The sequence below is a fragment of the Manis javanica genome, chromosome 4 (assembly GCF_040802235.1).
Source record: "Manis javanica isolate MJ-LG chromosome 4, MJ_LKY, whole genome shotgun sequence".
Classification (NCBI taxonomy): Eukaryota; Metazoa; Chordata; class Mammalia; order Pholidota; family Manidae; genus Manis; species Manis javanica.
Genome location: NC_133159.1, coordinates 28,644,780 through 28,661,223, shown reverse-complemented (window position 1 = coordinate 28,661,223; position 16,444 = coordinate 28,644,780). Strand labels below are relative to the sequence as shown.

Sequence of the window (16,444 nt, the reverse complement as noted above, 5' to 3'; positions counted from 1 at the left end):
AAACTAATAGTGGAAATGAGAAGCTTTCTGTATCCTTTTTATCAGTTGGTTTCCTTTCTGGAAGGCTTTGGTGGGATCCCTACAGTTTCCTTAACTCTCAGAAAAGCACACAGCAAACTTGAAAATACATCCGCTTCTTGCATTTTGACATTTACTAGATATATATAGTAGGACTGCTCTTAAAAAGATGTATTATTTGAAGGTATATCTATGTATATGAACACACCCATGTGTATATATAATCATGGAGATTAGGCTGCTTGCTCTATACTTATTTGCTCTCTAAAGCTTAATCATTGATGAAAGGACCTCCCAGTTTTCCTATAAGTTGGCCAGGCGTACCAAAGATAAGCCTGAGAGATGATCGCTCAGGTTCCCTACATTGAGGTGGTTTAGGAAAAATGCCCAGAGATCTTTGCCTACCATGCTTGTGATATTTGTTTGCTTGACTTCAAAAGAGGGTAAGGTAATGACTTTGATCAGGTCATTGACCAAAAGAACAGGGGAGCTAACACAGAGGGCCACATTTAGGTGGCAGTAGTCCTTGCAGTTTCCACCTATAACATTTGGTAGAGGTAATCTGCTGGGTGACCTGCACCCCTCATCTTAGCCCCCACCACCAGTGACCCTGAACCAGAATGACTGCCAGGACCACTGAGAGGGGCCTCCTTTTGGGCATGTATTTACTAGGCTGCTTGGGTTTGGAACAGAATTTGGCTTTGGACCTTAAGCCTCTTCATGTCTTGAGGTGGGACTAGAATGCCCTTTGCTTCTTAGGGTAGTCAGAAGACTTTTTTAAAAAGTCCAGGCACTTTGTTGTTACATTTTATATCTTATTCTGGGAGGATGGTGGTGGTCAAGCTTCCTAGGGAGTCTCAAGTATGCTTTTCCAGGGGCTGAGGGAGTAGTTTATTCAAACACCAACAGACCCTACAAGTTGAAGGTTGTGGGTAGGAACAATCCACAGAGTAAAAGATTAGAAGCTCTGGGGCCTAGGACAGGGACTGAGGGAGGTGTCATGAGTTTGGAAGGGCCAGCATGGGTTGAGGACTTTCAAAGCTGTATATATATCTTGGGGACCCTCAGAGTGCTTTATGAAAGTACGTAAGTAGGTTAAATATTCCCCCCACAATTGAGTTTATACTGTTGGCTTAGGAGAAAATGCCTTGCTTTGAAAGAATAGGAAACAGGCCTCAGAATTATTTCTAACTCCCAAGTTTGAGCCTTTGGGTGCTTGGGTGATATCAATACTCTGAGTATTCTGTAAAGAGCATCCTTGACATCGTGACCTATGCAGGAAATAAAATGAGTACTAAGTGGCCTAAGCATAAAAGCAGGTAAGTATGCCATATTGAAACACTTTTCTTAGCGTTTGTTTCTATTTTGACTTCCCTGCCACTCAACCTTACTCCCAATTACCAAGGCGTTATTAACTTAAAAATTCACATCCGCACCAGATTCCGGTGGCACTGCCCTGGTTTGGGTGCAGCATGGAAAGAGTGGGATCATGCAGCTTTGTACACATTGGCTTCTTTTAGACTGGTGTCCAATACCTGGCAAGGTGACGTGCCTGGAAGATGGAGTGAGAAGAAGGCACTGGGATTCTCCTTCCCGTGTTAATCTGAATAAATGTTATCATGTCTGAATTTACAAGTGATAAGCTTCATGATTTGAAGCAATTTCCACTTTGAACAACTGCTTCTGTAGAGTAAAAGGTTTCACCACTGATATGGCTGGGGTGTAGTTGGTTCTGATCCCCACTGTGCTGGGCAAATGTCTGGGGAGTATCTCAACGGCCTCCATTAAGATGGATCGTGGAGGGTGGGAGGGACATACCAGGCCTTTGGTTTGTATTTACTTTCAGGCTCAGCCTTATTTAGTTCCTTGTTTTGAGTGTATTATGTAATATACATAAATATTAGTTCATTAGTACATGTAGATAATTTAAGTAAATGTTAAGTTGAACCGTGAGGAATTGCTGATTCAATTGTTCTGATCTTCAAAATTGGCAGTTACAGTTTAACAACATCTATGTGTTGGGGGTTTGTATGTTCCCAAGTTTTTACTGCTTGTGTACAAGGATAAACTTTGGAGATCCCGGGCCAATACAACCAACTTTCCTCAGATCCCACCTCCTCACCCCTGTAACATTTCTACACTGCAAAGGTGCTTTAAAATATTTAATTTGAATAAGGAATACCTGCCAATTGTGTCTATATAAATAGTACTGAAGTGTAGTCAATGAAAAGTAAGTCTATCAGTCGGCCAGCTCCCAGTTGTCCTTCCCAGGAACAGTTTCCTGTGTATCCTCCCAAAGGAACTTCATACCTACTGAACAATATCAATACACACGTGTCTATGACAAAAATGGTAGCGTGCTTTTTTCATCTACTAACACATCTTAGAAAAAGTTCTATAAATGCAGCTGCCTCGTGTCTGTTGGCTGTTTAATAGCCTGTAATGTGTACACAAAAATTTATTTAACCAGTCCTCTACCACTGGCTTCAAGGTTGTTTCCTACCTTTTGCTGTTTTGGACAGTGCTGCCATGCCTTACGTTATTTTGCACATGTGACTCAGTGGGATCACTGAGCCAAAGGGTTAAAAAATAAAAGCATGTGGGTCTCATTGTGACTCGATCTTTCAAATCACTTTTTAAATGTGAATACTTGTATTTTTTTCTCATTTTCATTTCCTTCTTATTCTTCCAGCTCCTGAGAATTTTTCTTGAGTAATTTGTTACCCAGAAGAGTTGGAATTTTTTGGAACTTTAAACTTTGTGGAACGCACGACTGTAGCCTCTGGTTTTGCCTTCCAGAGTGCAGCTGAAAATGATATTAAGAATCCCATTTTTGCCTTAACACTTACTTTACATATTATTCTCCATAGTTTCTTGATTTCAGATCCTGCTGAAGATCCTTGACTCAGCCCTCTATTGAGGCCAGCGCTGGTGTGCTGAGGCTACGCCAGCCCCCTGATCCACAGGCAGTTGTACCGGGAAGCGCCAGCAGGTGGCAGGCAGAGCACCCCAGGCACCCAGGCCTTCAGCGAGCCTTCTCTGGAGACCAGCCAGAATCAGAGCTTTGGACCCTCACAGTGACCTGCCTGCCTCCCAAGAACATGCCCAACTCAGTGTGGGGTGGGGTGAGTTGCCCGACGCTTTTCTTCTACCACGTTTGCAGCCATTTCTAAAACGGGTGAGCAATTTAATATCGCCAGCAGCTAGCTGCCTTGTGATGGGCTTCGAGGCCACACCCAGATTGGCAGCCTGGGGCCTCCTCCCCCTCCAGGAACCCGCCAGAAGGATTTACATACCATGGCCTGGGATGGCTTGGGTTTCCTTAATTGTAGGGCCCTACTTCCTGTCTCTCTCAGCCAAATCTCCCACACCCTTCCCATGAACTAGGAGCTCTTCAGACAGGCTCTTACTCACCACCCTCCTCTCCACCCACACTACTATGGGTAGGAACAAAAAAAATGAGCCAGTGGTTTGAGAAGCCTTGGGGCAACAGTGCCAGGATCCTCTGACTGCACAGGAGCCCCTAGGATGCCTGCTGTCACCACTGCCTCCCCCCAACTCCTAGATTTGTGTCCTATTGAATCCCAGTTTTCTCTGTTGCTCTGGCACTGTGTCTTGATAGATAACCTGTTCAGCAGCTCCTTCAGGGCAGGGGTCTTGCTCTTTTGTGTAGGGGAGAAAAACTCTGGCTTTTCCAGGAGTTGTGGGGAGCAAGGAGGACACAGAACTGTGCTGGTGGGAAGAGGGAGGAAGTGGCAGCTGCGGTGGTGAGTGGTGGCCTTCTTCAGCGGTGGTGAGTGGTGGCCTTCTCCAGCGATGACTCCTCCCCACCCTGCAGGAGACTCAGTGACGTTTGGGGCTAGCAGCACTGGGGGCTGGGGATGTGGTGTCCCTGGGAGAGCTGTTTCCCTGGAGCTCTAAAGCCCTCCTGCTCCTATTTAGTTCCGCAGATCTCTTGGGACTGGGGTTTTCCTCAGGCTGCTAAAGTGGATGGGGACAGAGTGGGCGGGGACATTCAGGGCAGGGAATTTCATTCCGCTGTGGGCCAGTTCATTCTCTGCCACAGAGGCAGAGATTTCCACAGTCATCCTACGCCCCAAGTGGGGTTAACCTGTGTGAGACAGAACTTGCAAGAAGACTCAGGGTCGGGCCCTGCTGCTGAGAGCCCCAGGGTGGGGTCTGGGCCTCTCCGGGCTTGGGGAAGGGCTGGCAGGAGGCCACCATCTGTGAGCTCCCAGTATCATTTCCCAACAGTATAGAATTTGCATATTCACTGTTTCCCTGTCAACTTCTCAGCTCCGGGAACCAGGAAAACAAAAGGAGGAAAGAACACCAGGGCAGCTACCTGAGTTTGATCCCCTCCAGCTTCTGTCTCAGGGTCACACTTTGGCCCTGCCACCCCCTCCCTCACAGGATCCCCTGTGAGCCTTGCAACTGTCTTGTGAGGTAGGCCCGGAAGTGAGGGAGGGGAAGTGGGCTGCCCAGGGCCGCACAGCCTGTGAAGGGAACTTGAACACAGGGCTTTTCCTGTCATGCTGCCACCACACAAGCTAAGGGATCCTTTTGCCTGATCCAGAGATGCAGGGATCACAGTGTCCCTTTTACAGGTGGGCACTAGGAGGCCAGGTAAGTAAGCGTGCTTCAGTGGGTAGGTGGTGGGGAGAACACTGCAGTTAAAACCCATGTCATGGGAAAAAACATATCCTGGGCATTGGGCCTGGCAGCTTCTGAGTGGTCCTGCCTGGAAGCCAGATTGAGAAAGAGGGCTGCTAGGGGAGGCTCCAAGCCCTGATGGCCAAGTCAGCTAGGCTGAGGCTGCCGGGAAAGGATGCAAGCTCAGGCCCACAGGGCACTGACCTAACTTGGTCCTCCCTGGAGCCCAGTCTCTTCTGGCACCTGCTGCATGGGGTCAGCTGCGCTTGTTGGTGCCTGCTGATGAGCCAGCAGGGCCAGACATGGTCTTCAGACATTAGCCACAGCCAGCCTGGGTTTTCCCAACCCCCAAAAGCAGCAGCAGCAAGTGACCAAGAGTTCAGCTGTGGTCAACAATCGAGTGTGAGCCCTCAAGTCCACGAAGAGCTGTTGGTGGGATGGGAATCGGAGTGAAGGTACCCTGCTTCTTGCTGGCCTTCATGCTCCACCAAGCAGTGCAGAGGGGACCTGGTGAGTAGACTGGTCATTTCACTGACACACTGTGGGGATGCCTATGTGGATGAAGTAAACCTAAGGGGGCATTGCTCTCAGGGTCCTGAGAGTCACTGCAAACTAGTGTTTGGGGCCTTCCCTTCCTCAGGTGTGTGGGACAGGGGCCTGAACTTAAGGCCCTCCCCGAGTCTGTCCTACTCTGGGACTTTGGGCAAGTCACTCAGCATTGCTAGTGGCTGACAGTGAACTGGACAGTCCAGTATTTTAGCTTCCTGTCCCATAAAAACAAACCAAAGCCCATAAATAGCCTTTTAATCTGGAATACAGTTCTTCATTGGAAAAAATACTGTATAAGTATTTTAGGTATATTATAAGTATAAATAAGGCAGTATAAATAAATAAGTATAAATAAATGTTTCTTTGTGCAGGTAAAATCTCCTGAGGAGGCCGGAAAGCAACAGGCCTGGGATACCTTAAAGAGCATGTGGTGGGGACTTTGAGAGAACTTGCTGAAATCATTTCCATATTGTGCCTGGGTTACTCCCTGATGGGCAGACTTCTAAAGAGTGCTCTCTTTAGTGAAGGATGAAGATGGAGCATGGGGAGTGGGGCTGATGCATAGGAGATGGCAGTGTGGCATCTTCTCCAACATGCTGCCCAGCTTTTTGTGCTAAAGCAGTTTCAAAGAAAAAAATACAGATACTATAAAAGCTTCACAAGCAATAAATATAAATTGAGATGTTCAAATATAGACCCATATTTTTTTTCCATTTCCCCCTGCTAATGGTGTTTGTTTGAAGATCATCTGGACAGCCCAGCTTTTCACTTAAAATATTTAATATTTATACCTCATTTTTTTCATCTAAAAAAAAGGTACGTTCCTGCCTGGCCTTTCTTTTTTAGGGGCAAAGGAGATTGAGACCATGGAGCGAGGTGAACACAGCTCACAGAGAGCAGCACCAAAGGCCCTTTAGTGAGCACTCACCATGTGCCAGGCCCAACACGTGATCTCATGTGCTCCCTACAGCAACCCTGTAATGAGCCTCACTTCATCGGCGAGGAAATTGAGACCCAGAGAAGGGTAATCACTTGCCCCAGGTGATGATCACCATGACCCAGAGCCAGTTCTTCAGTGTGTGACCAGAAACCCTAGCCTCCCACATGGAGGTGACCCTGGCACTGTCCCTCCCAAGCTGCTCTGTCCTAGTGTTCCTTACTCTGCAACTCTGGGTCTAGAACATGGCAGTACCTGCGAGGACAGGTCCAAGGGCTCCCCACCCCACATTTCACCAAGCTCTCCTGGAAGTTGTTCTCAGCCAGCTTTGGTCACAGGGCAGAAAAGGGGAACAGCCCAATCCTGCCTCCTTCCCCTGGGCCATGCCCTCCCCATGCCACAGCCTCAGGACTCCAAGCCCTTTTACACTTCTGCTTCCCAACTTTCCCCCACCCCAGCTCAAGGCCCACGGCTGCCTCTTCTCAGGGCCCCAAAGGGACTGAGCACTCTCGGTTGAACTGAGGTCCATGATGCAAACTTCCGACCTTCCATCCCTCAGAGGCCGGGTCAACCCTTAAGCGCAACAAAGACCATCATATCTTGAAGGGGCTCACAATGTACTTTATTGATGTATTAAGGGAGGTAAGGACTTTCCACTTAAAACATTCAACATCACAGGGGTACACACATACCTGTGTCCTGAGTCGCCCATCCTTGGGGTGGGCAGGATGACCCCAAGTACAGAGGAAGGGGGGAAAAGGGAGGGTGGGGGCAGAGGACCCACAACCCCACGGCATGGGTAATGGGACAGGCAAACAGTGGGACAGAAGGAGGGTTATTAAGAAGCATCTTGCTTACTAACATGAAGCCTCGTGCTGAGAGAGAGCATGGACGAGGCCTCATTGGGTTAGAGGAGGGGCCCTTGGAGGGCGGGCACACAGTGCCCAACTAGCCAGCCAAGGCCGGCGTCCCAGGGACGGGGAGGAGGTGGGGGGCCGTGCGCAGGGCCCCCAGCCCAGGCCTCAGCTCCCCCCTGTCTCCCTCCCTGCCTTCTGAGAGGAAGAAGGGTTTAGGCTTCAACCACAGACTGATGGCCGTTACCGGCAGTGTCTCCTTAAACTAGAGATACAATGTGCATCAACAGGGTGATCGCTTCTGACTCACTCGGGCAGACAGCTTGACATGCCGGGTGGGACAGAACCAATCCTACAGTATCTTTGGTTTGTGGGTTCCCTTCCCTACTTTAATCCTCCCTCTCTCCAGCCTCCAGGGTGGGAACGGGCAGCTCGACAGCCCCTGGAGGCTGCTGCCTGTGTGGGCCCCAAGCTGGCTTACTCACTGAGGTGCTGCGATTTGTATGAGAGGATCTCAGCAGCCAGCTGCTGGGGGTCCAGTAGCTGTGGGAAGCGCCCCATCACAGCCTCCACCAGGTGTGGGGGGAAGACACCACACAGCTTGGTGTACACACTGGCTCGCTTCTTGGCCAGGCTGCCTGCCCCGCCCCATGGGCCCCTGTCAGCCCCTGAGCCCAACACCTGGGGCTCCTGCAGGACTGGAGTAGGTGGGGGCAGCTGGTACGGCTCAGACCAGTACTCTCGAGGTGCAAAGGTGGCTGGTGGAGGTGGGTAGTCAGCAGGGACACTGAAGTGGCCGGCACCCAAGGCCCGTCCAAAGGCAGAGAAGGCTGGAGAGGCTGGGAGCTCAGCCCCATAGGGGTTGTAGCCAGTATAAGGGCCCTGAGGTGGGCCCAGCTCCCCAGGGCTGCCTCCTCGAACTCCCCACAGTTCTGACAGCTGGCTCTCCAGGGAGCCGATGCCCGAGTCCAGGCATTCCTGGGAGGTGCACGGGAGGGAATCCATGGTCTGCGGGAACCAGTCTGTGGGCCCAAAGCTACCACCAGTGCCCCCACTGGGAGGGAGGCTCCTGCCTGCAGGAGCAAAGGTCTGTGTCAGACCCTCCCGGCGGGGCCCAGAGGATGCCTGTGCGCCCAACTTCTTCCCTTCCAGGCTGCACTGCTCATGCTCTGTTGGCAGAGAGCTGGGCTGAGACACCGGTGCAGGCCGTCGGCCACTTTTGTCCTTGCTCGGGGGCTTAGGGGGTGACTGCAGGGCGTTGGCACGGAGCTCGTCGGCCACAGAGCGCTGGGGGCGGCTCGGCCGCTCCGGGTGGAAGAACCGGCACTTGATCCCATAGGTGCACTTCCGCCCTGGAAGAGTTCAGCGGGACTCTGAGTGGGGAGCTCCAGGACCAGGATGGGAGATGGAAAACTCAGGGTTGGGTGGTCCGCAAGAGGGGGAACTGGGGCTCAGCCTACTGGAAGGAGGGGAGGACTAAGGTGGGCCTCTTACCATAGGGGCAGGGCTGCCGCCTGTGCTCAGCTGAGACCGGTTTCTTTCTCAGGAAGTTGTCTAGGCTTGGCCCGTGGCGGCCCAGGGGGTCATCGGGGGGCATGAACCTGCAAAGTAGAGGGGAGACCTGAAGGGGTCTTCCAAGTGCTGAGGAAGGGGCTGGACAGGGTGCCTCACGGGAAAGAAAAGGAGGGAGGACAGCTCTGAAACGGGCCTCTCTAGCAGGGCATCCCTGGGCTGTGGGTGGGGTCACCCAGGGGGAAGGAGGTCCCAACCCAGAGGGCCACAGCCGTGGTGTCTCTAGAGCAGCTCTTGTGCATGGGTTTCTCTGAGGCCGTAGGGAGGCCAGTGATCTTCTTGAAAATCAAAGGCTATAACCTCTGGCCTCTGATCAGAGATTCAGCATGGGGAACAGGAGGCTGTCTTGGAACCACTGTCCTGTCACAAATGCCCTGATGTTATCCTCCAAATTAAAAAGCGAATGCCCTGGCCTGGTCTCAACCTGACCTTTGTGCATGTGGTGCCAAGTCCTTTTCACTCCCAAAGCTACCCGGAGGCAAGGTCAAGGCCCCCCAGCTGAGCCTCCCTAGGGCATCGCCTGTTGCCCCATTCCAGGCTACAGGGTCCCTTCCTGGTGGAGCTTACTTGTCATTGACGAAGGAGTACATGAGCAGCCGCTCCTCAATGAAGCGCTTCCACTCTTGCCGCTCGCCCTGGAGGTCCCGGTATGTGTCATTGGAGACCACAACCCCATCCGAGTCGAAGGCCAGCTTCACGATGAAGCGGTCGTCATAGCACACCACCCGTCTGCCACCCACACGCCGAGATGGTGTGAACACCAGAATCTTCTTCTTCTCCAGTTCCCGCAGGATGTGCTGGTCTGAGGCATCAGGGACCCAGGTCAGGGCCCAGCCTAGTCCCAGAGCCAGGCCCACAAGGGCATCCTAGCCTCCTGGAAGCCAGGCACAGGGGCTCTCAGAGCCAGGATCCCAGGGGCAGGAAGCAGCTGTGCCCTGGCCACTGCCAGACCCCAGCCCTCACCTGGGCCTTGTATGTAGTTTGCTGCCTGAAAACCAACAGCCTCTGAGAACAGGCCTGCAGGTTCCACTCAGTAAAGGCTCCCAGGAACAGAGCTGGGCCTTCTTCCCCTTCTGACATCAGGCCTGTTCATGCCAGAGGTGGGCTTGGCTGTGGTGCTCACCCAGCCTGTCCCACAGGAGCCTGTGAAGGAGCCCCAGCTGGAGCTGGGCTTGGGATCCTGGCTCTGTCCCCTGTGTAACCAGGACAAAGCTAATGGAGCCCACATGCAGGGGCCACACTAGAGTGGGGGTCCCACTCAGTCTGCCCCCGTATCTGAAGACTTCCACGGAAATAAATTGTTTTTACTCCCAAAGGCTGAGGCCTCTTGTTGTGAGAACAATGGTTAACAGCTAACCTTGACTGAGCATTTACTATGTGTCACATACTCTTCTCAGCACCATGTACTGACTCATGTGACCCTCATATTGACCCTGTGAGGTTATCAAACCCCCATGTCACCCCATGTCTCAGATGAGGAGCAAGTGGCTCAGATTCCAGAGCCCACAGGCTCAGCCGCTATGTTATACAGTCCCTGTGCCACCGGAGATGCAGGATGAGTGTCCGCCGTTAAGTGAGGGAGGTGCTCAGTACCTGGAGGCAGAGGCTGTACTAGGTGACCTCTATTCACTACTCAGAACAGGGATGCTAAGGACAGCCAAAGCCAGGAAAGAAATACTGCTTCCTGCCTGAGGCCTCGAAGTTGTCTTGGGGAGACCCGGATCTCTCTTGGGGAGAGGCAGGGCTCCTGAGGCAGTGAGACCACACCCATCCAGAGGTGTCACTCACCTGTGATGGGCACATCGGGCCGAGGTTGTTCCTTCCTCCAGGATGGTACAAATACTGTGATGTCTGTGTGGCCCCGCTCCAGAAACCAGTTCACTGCCAGTAGGATGCCCCGGCAGGAGAAGACCTCCTTGTTCCCGTGGCTGGGAAGGAGAGGAGGGGCAGGTTCAGCCCACAAGGGTGGCAGGCCTGCTATCACCTGGGCCCGAGCCGCAGGGAAGCAGGTGGCATTCTAGCCCCTGGCCTGGCCTGGGTGGCAGAACAGCTGGGCTCAGCCCACTGCCTTCTGGCTGGGGGCCCAAGGCCTGCATTCCCTGCCGGTTCCCACAGCGTCCGGGATGGCCAGACCAGGGACTTTCCCTGAGGTCCCATCTCCTGACAGTGAGGGAACGCCCAGGAATCTGGCAGCACCCGCTCCCCATGTGGGGAAGGGTCAGGCCAATTGCAACATACCTGGGGGTGGGGGAAAGGCGCCTAGAGACTTCTGGTTCCTGCCCGCCCTTGGGGTGCTGGGACCATGGGGACACAGAAGCTCATGGGCAGCCTGAGTCACCACCCCTCCCTCGCTTGCTGGGCAGTGCCGTGGGTGGGGGCGGGGAGGCACCGCTGGCTAACTGAGGAGAAACCAGAGTGCTCCAGATTAAAGCTGGATTAAAGTTCAGTCCTTCCTAAACTGCTGGGGCTGGGACTGAGCAGGGCAAAGGGGAAGGAGCCACCTCCAACCTCAACACAGGGAAGGCACGACAGAGTGGAGGCGGCTGCTTAGGAGCCTTTCTGAAAGTGAAAGGCTGTGCCTTTCTGCTCAGGACTGCCAATTCCCCAAAAGACCTGGCCCGCCCGGTCTTCTTCTCACCCCTCACGGGAGGGCATGACCTGGGGCAGAAAGATGGTCTAGAGGACAACAGAGGACTCTGTTAGCAGGAAAACTTGACAACCCCCTGGTGTGGTCTAAGGGCCAGCCCTCACCCCATCCAAACTTGGCTGGATCTAGGGGAAAGCCCTGGGTCATTCTGGTCAATTTCTCTATCTGGAAAATGGGCTCCGGAGTCTGCAGCCTCCTTAAAAAGGGCTATGTCAGCAGGACAACTTTCCTGTTTGCTTGAGGGCAAAGACTGTCTAGCTAAGTGGAGATTCCAACTGGCTTCCTGGGAGGGGGACTGGGCTCCCAGGTAATCCTGGATGCTGTGACAGGGCTCTGGGGCCAGCTGCAGGGCTAGAAGCAGCCAACTGGGGCTCCCTTGCTCTCACTGGCCCCTTAGTGAACAGGTCAGACTCTCGAATAAAACAAAATAAATGTGACACAAAAGAAGTGAGTCCATGGCCAACCACATCCTGTGGGTGGCTTTGGGGGTTTTAACTGGAGCCCCAAGAGAAGGTAAAGGAGAGGTGGTGCAGCTGGGGGGCACAGAGGTGTCTGGGGGTGAGGCTGGGGCTCCCAGGTCTGAAGGTCTCTATAAACTGTAGGGAAGGCAAAGTCCAGCCCAAAGGTAGTGCTCATCCCCTCAGGTGGGCCTCTCTGCTGTCCACCAACCGGGTTACAGTAAAAAGTTAACACTGACTGAGAGCCGTAAGCAGGGCCTGATCTAAGTGCTCAACACTGAATAATCAATCAGCAAGCCTCTGAGGACAGGACTCACACTAAAGGCTCCTTTCTCCTTTATTCAGAGGAGAAAACTGCAATCACAGAGGGCACACAGCAGCAATGCTGGAACAGAGATGCAAACCCAGGGCCTGTGCTCGTCCCCAGAGCAGGTGTGGATGTTCACACAGGTACAAAGGCAGGCACCAACAGTGACAGCAGGGACAAGTGGGGAGTAGTGGGTGCCAAGCTCACACTGGAGGCCAGGTGCATCACATGCCTCCTTGCTTCATCCTACAGTGAAGGCAGCCAAGGCTCTACAACTCATCTAAGGCCCCCTAGCTAGTGGTAAGAGAGAACTTGATCCCACACCTGGGGCCACTGCATTGTCTTCCTGTCCCAAACAGCGAGACCTGAAATTTATTTAACAACAACAAAAATCTCCCAACCTTAAATTTGAACAAAATGTTAAATGGTAGGGGCAGGCTGGGAACAGGAAGACAATGCATCTGACAAATTCCTGCTCGTCTTTCAGAACCCATGTGAGATGTCACTGCTTTTGAGAAGGCTTCTCTGACCTTCCAGGATGGGTAAAGTCCCTGGTCTGTCTTCACAACGCCCAGGGCTTCTCCTATCCCATTCCCCCTTTCCTGGGCCTTCTGCTCTATTTCCCCAAGACTGGAGGGTGTGATCGTCTCTGGCTTGGTGCCCATCTTAGGTATGCAGTCTTCAGTCTGTACATGCACCCACCTACCTCCTCTGCACGCGTGTGTATACATGCATACACCCCATCCTAGTTAGCCTAATCTTTGAGCCCTGGGACTTAATGGAATGCCAGAGCTTCCAGGACAGCATACTGCCTCTGGGCATCAAATACTTGGCTGGAGACAAGCCTGCTCTCAGCTGTCTTAGACCCCAGCATATTCCCCAGGCAAGTAGTCTGAGGCTTACTCTTGGGCAGAAGTAGAACACTTCAAAGACTAGTGGAGCCCAGATACTGGCCTCCTAGGAACAGAGTGCCTCCCTACAGCTCTCTTTAGTCCCTCTTGGTGCAAGGGAGGAAGCTCTCTGTTGGCACAGAAAAACCAGGCACCCTCCCACCCATATGGCAACCCTGTTTGCCCAGAAGGTCAGGGCCCCCCAGCCTGGCTAATTAGACACTAGCAAGATGTGTGAGTATGGAGGAGACAGACGCCAGCTCAGCTGCTCCCACTTTATGACAGAGGGCATGGCCAGGCCAGGCTACCCAGGTGAAAAGATCTGCCTGGGCTGGGCCCAGCTAGAGGAGAAAAATTCCCTTAGAAGGAAACAGAGGTGAATTTCCCCACGATTTGCATATGGTGGGGGCTGGCCCGCCTGCCCTTGAGGGGGAGGGGGCAGCAGAGCAGGAACCCAGCAGCAGCTGAGACAGGAAGTCTGAGGCTGGAATTCCCCTCCAGCTACTGCCCCAGCTCAGAAACCCCCAGCGGCTCGGTCTCTCAGGGGCCCCCTCCTCTGGCACTGCTCCTCTAGGTGCCCTCCTCCACCACCTGCCCCGCCTCCCTTTCAGGCCCCTCCTCCTTCTGCCAGGATACAAACACATGTAGCACATGGCTGCCCCAGGGGCTTGGCACTCTGGCCCACGCCCCCAGAGGAAGGAGCCTGGGACCTACTCCCTTTCCTTGCCCAGTCACATGGGGCTGGAGCCCGAGCCTGAAAGGGAACCCCTAACTCTCAAAGCACATGTGACCAGCTGCCGCTGGCATGTGGAAGCCAGCTTTACTCAATCTCCCACCCAGGCTCAGCCCATTTTAGGGGTGGGAAAACTGACCCTGATGTAGCTGGAAGAGGGCCACCTGCGTGACTGCTAGGCTGGGCCAGGACCAGCCAGACAGCTGACTTGGCCTGACTGGGCCAGGAGGTGGGGCAGCAGGGCACTGAGGCCTTAGGCAGCCCACTTGGGAGATCCCTCGGGGCAGCCAGGGAAACCTAACCCTTCCCACTCCTCACCCGGCTGGGGTCTGCCTGTTCACAACCACAAGAACTTTTCCTTGTGAAGGATCCACCCAGCCCTGACTCACCAGTCTGCCTTGGAGGGACTGGGAGAAAGTAGGGCCAGAGGGCGGGGCCTGGATTGAAGGTAGGTATGGGCTCCCTAGGGTCAGCAGCAGCCCTGGCCCCATCCTATCCCATTCCCTGTGAAAGCCTGCGTGGGTCAGGGAGGGTTACTGGGGCTGAGCCCTGGAAGGCTCCAGAACCCAGTCCAGCCCAGGCAGCTCCAGAGGAATCAGAGAGGACCCAAGTCCTGAAGGCAAAGCATCAGGCCACCCACACCCAGCTCCCACATAGAGCCAGATCCTCGAGGTGCCTCCTGGTCACGGCTGTAACGGCCTCAGCAGCTGGGCCTGCTTCCACGGGAGCCCAGGTCTGGGACAAGGCCTTAGAAGCCCCAGACTGAATAACAGTAACAAAAGCTATGTTTCCTGAGTGCGCACTGCTTTCCATGTTCTGTGCATTCACTCTTCCCAACTACCACCTGAGAGGTGGGTTAGCTGGGTCTGATTTGAGTAAAGAAGGCTTAGAAAGGTTCAGTGACTGGCTCCTGTAGCCCACAGCCTGACCATTACATCATCCTGCCTCCTGTCACAGGAGAGGAAAAGAGACTGAGTGCTGGCCTTCAGGGAGAGACAAGAGCATAAGTGAGCTTTGGAGACAGAAGGACCCGAGTTCGAATCCCTACCCTACCACTTACCAGGAGTATGACCCTGAGCAAGTTCTCTGAGCTCCTGTTCTCATCCCTAAAACATTCCTAACAAATCCACTTCCAAGAAGCCATGAGTATTAAGGGAGCCTCCTGGCACACAGCAGGGCCTCAGTACAGGGCTTTCCCTTCCTATAGACCAGTTTATGAACAGAGATCAAATTCCTTCCTGAAGGCTCTTCTGCGAGAGGTGAAGAGACATGGCCACCAATCCAGGACACAGACCACGATCCTGGCTACACAAGTGACACGTACCTCATGGCCACATTGCTCCCATCGATGACCACGGGCCTCAGGTCATTGCCCTCCTTGTTCTCCTCTGGGGATGGGGGCTCCAGGGTGGGAGCCTTGGGGGTGCCCCCGCCCCGGGGTACCAGGGGGAGCTGATGGCCAGGGTCTGGTGAGGCCTGGCACTCCGGCTCGGCTGCTGACCCATGTTTCACAAGCTCGCCCAGCACTGTGTTGGTGTCCGCCTGGACCCCCAGCTTCTGCAGAACGCTGTGGATCTCAGTGGATGAGTAGCCCAGCTTCCGGAAGAAATCCACCTTCATCTGCAGCTCTGCAGCTGATGCCTCCTCAGCAGTGGGCTCCTGGGCGGGCCTGGGGGTACCTTGGCAGCTGAGGCTGTCTTCAAGTTCCCACAGACTCATGGCGGGACTAGCTTCCTGCGTGGGCCTCTCTGGACCAGACACTCACAGCTCAGACTGGTGGGAAGCACCCGTCACAGCTCCTGCAGGACAACCACAGGGTTAGGGATGGGGAAATGGATCTCTCCTCGCCCCACACAACCAGATGACTGGCAGCACTGTGCAAAGCCATCTCCCGAGGGTTACCTCTGTCAGTTTTGTCAAAAGCTCTCCAGCTAGGGATCACCACTCCCATTATAGAAAGGATGAAACAGCTCCAGACATTATGAACTTGCCTAAGGTCATCCAGCTGTTGGCTGGTGGCGCAAGGATTTGAACTTACGCAGCCTGACTCCACCTCCCACTCCACCTCCAGACCCACACCCACTCAAGGGACCCAAAAGTCCTGGGAGACCTCTGAGGGCCTCGCCGCGCCCCGACAGCTGTGGGGAGAGGCGCTCATAGAAACCTGGGGTTGGAAGTGAGCGGGGGATGGGTGGGGGTTCCGGGGGCTTCCCCACTGAGGCCATTGCCTCCGTCCGGCGCTCGGGGCTCAGGCCCAGGCGGAACAGGGCCCTTAGCCAGACTCTCGGACAGGGGGAGGGGAAGTTTCTGAGGCGATCCATCAGCAGAAAAAGTTGCTGAGAAACTCTGGTTGGCCGCTGGGCGCCGATGACGCGTAGGCTGTCCCTGGCCCCGAGCCCCACGCTTTCTCGGCTCCTCCTCCGGACCTTGGTCCCCAGTGTCCCAGGGCCCCCCAACTTGGGCTAAGTTGGGGGGGGTCCCGAGGCCCGGGGAGGCCGGAAGGGACCGGCCCCACCTCCCTCCCCTCGGGTCGGTCCCAGCCGGAGCCCTCCCTATCCCCTCCGTCCGACCCCGAGGCCGGCGCCCCCGCCCCGCCGCGCGCGCCTCACCCCGCCAAGCGCCAGCCACGGCCGGCGGCGTCTCCATGGGGCCGAGTCCCGGGATCCAGGCCGGCGGCGCCTTTATACCGGGGCAGGTGGCGTTCAAGACTGTGACGCGGAAGCCGGGCAGGGGAGGCGGTAGCCGGGCAGGGGAGGCGGTAGCCGGCTGGGGCGGCAGGGGGCGGAGCGGCCACCGCCCCTTCCTGCTCCGCCCCCGCGCCGTCCC

General features: G+C 54.5%; 1 protein-coding gene and 1 long non-coding RNA gene across 3 annotated transcripts; one reads left to right on the top strand and one right to left on the bottom strand.

Moving 5' to 3' along the window:
• The first annotated feature begins 4,650 nt into the window (after positions 1-4,650).
• On the top strand, positions 4,651-5,910 carry LOC140848870 (uncharacterized). Its single transcript, XR_012130118.1, has 2 exons — positions 4,651-5,181; positions 5,592-5,910. It is a non-coding gene; the product is annotated as an uncharacterized lncRNA (long non-coding RNA).
• An 847-nt stretch (positions 5,911-6,757) lies between these two features.
• Positions 6,758-16,374, bottom strand: ZC3H12A (zinc finger CCCH-type containing 12A). Of its 2 annotated transcripts, none has more exons than XM_017658517.3 (6): positions 16,228-16,374; positions 14,943-15,417; positions 10,372-10,511; positions 9,151-9,385; positions 8,506-8,612; positions 6,758-8,363 (listed from the first exon to the last, which is right to left on the bottom strand). In XM_017658517.3, exons 2-6 carry the CDS (start codon positions 15,335-15,337, stop codon positions 7,489-7,491), a joined length of 1,752 nt encoding a protein of 583 aa, XP_017514006.2. In that variant the 5' UTR covers positions 15,338-15,417; positions 16,228-16,374; the 3' UTR covers positions 6,758-7,488. The 2 variants fall into 2 exon arrangements, with proteins under 2 accessions (XP_017514006.2, XP_073089739.1); XM_073233638.1 differs by lacking the exon at positions 16,228-16,374 and adding an exon at positions 15,521-15,644.
• Between the last annotated feature and the right edge of the window lie 70 nt (positions 16,375-16,444).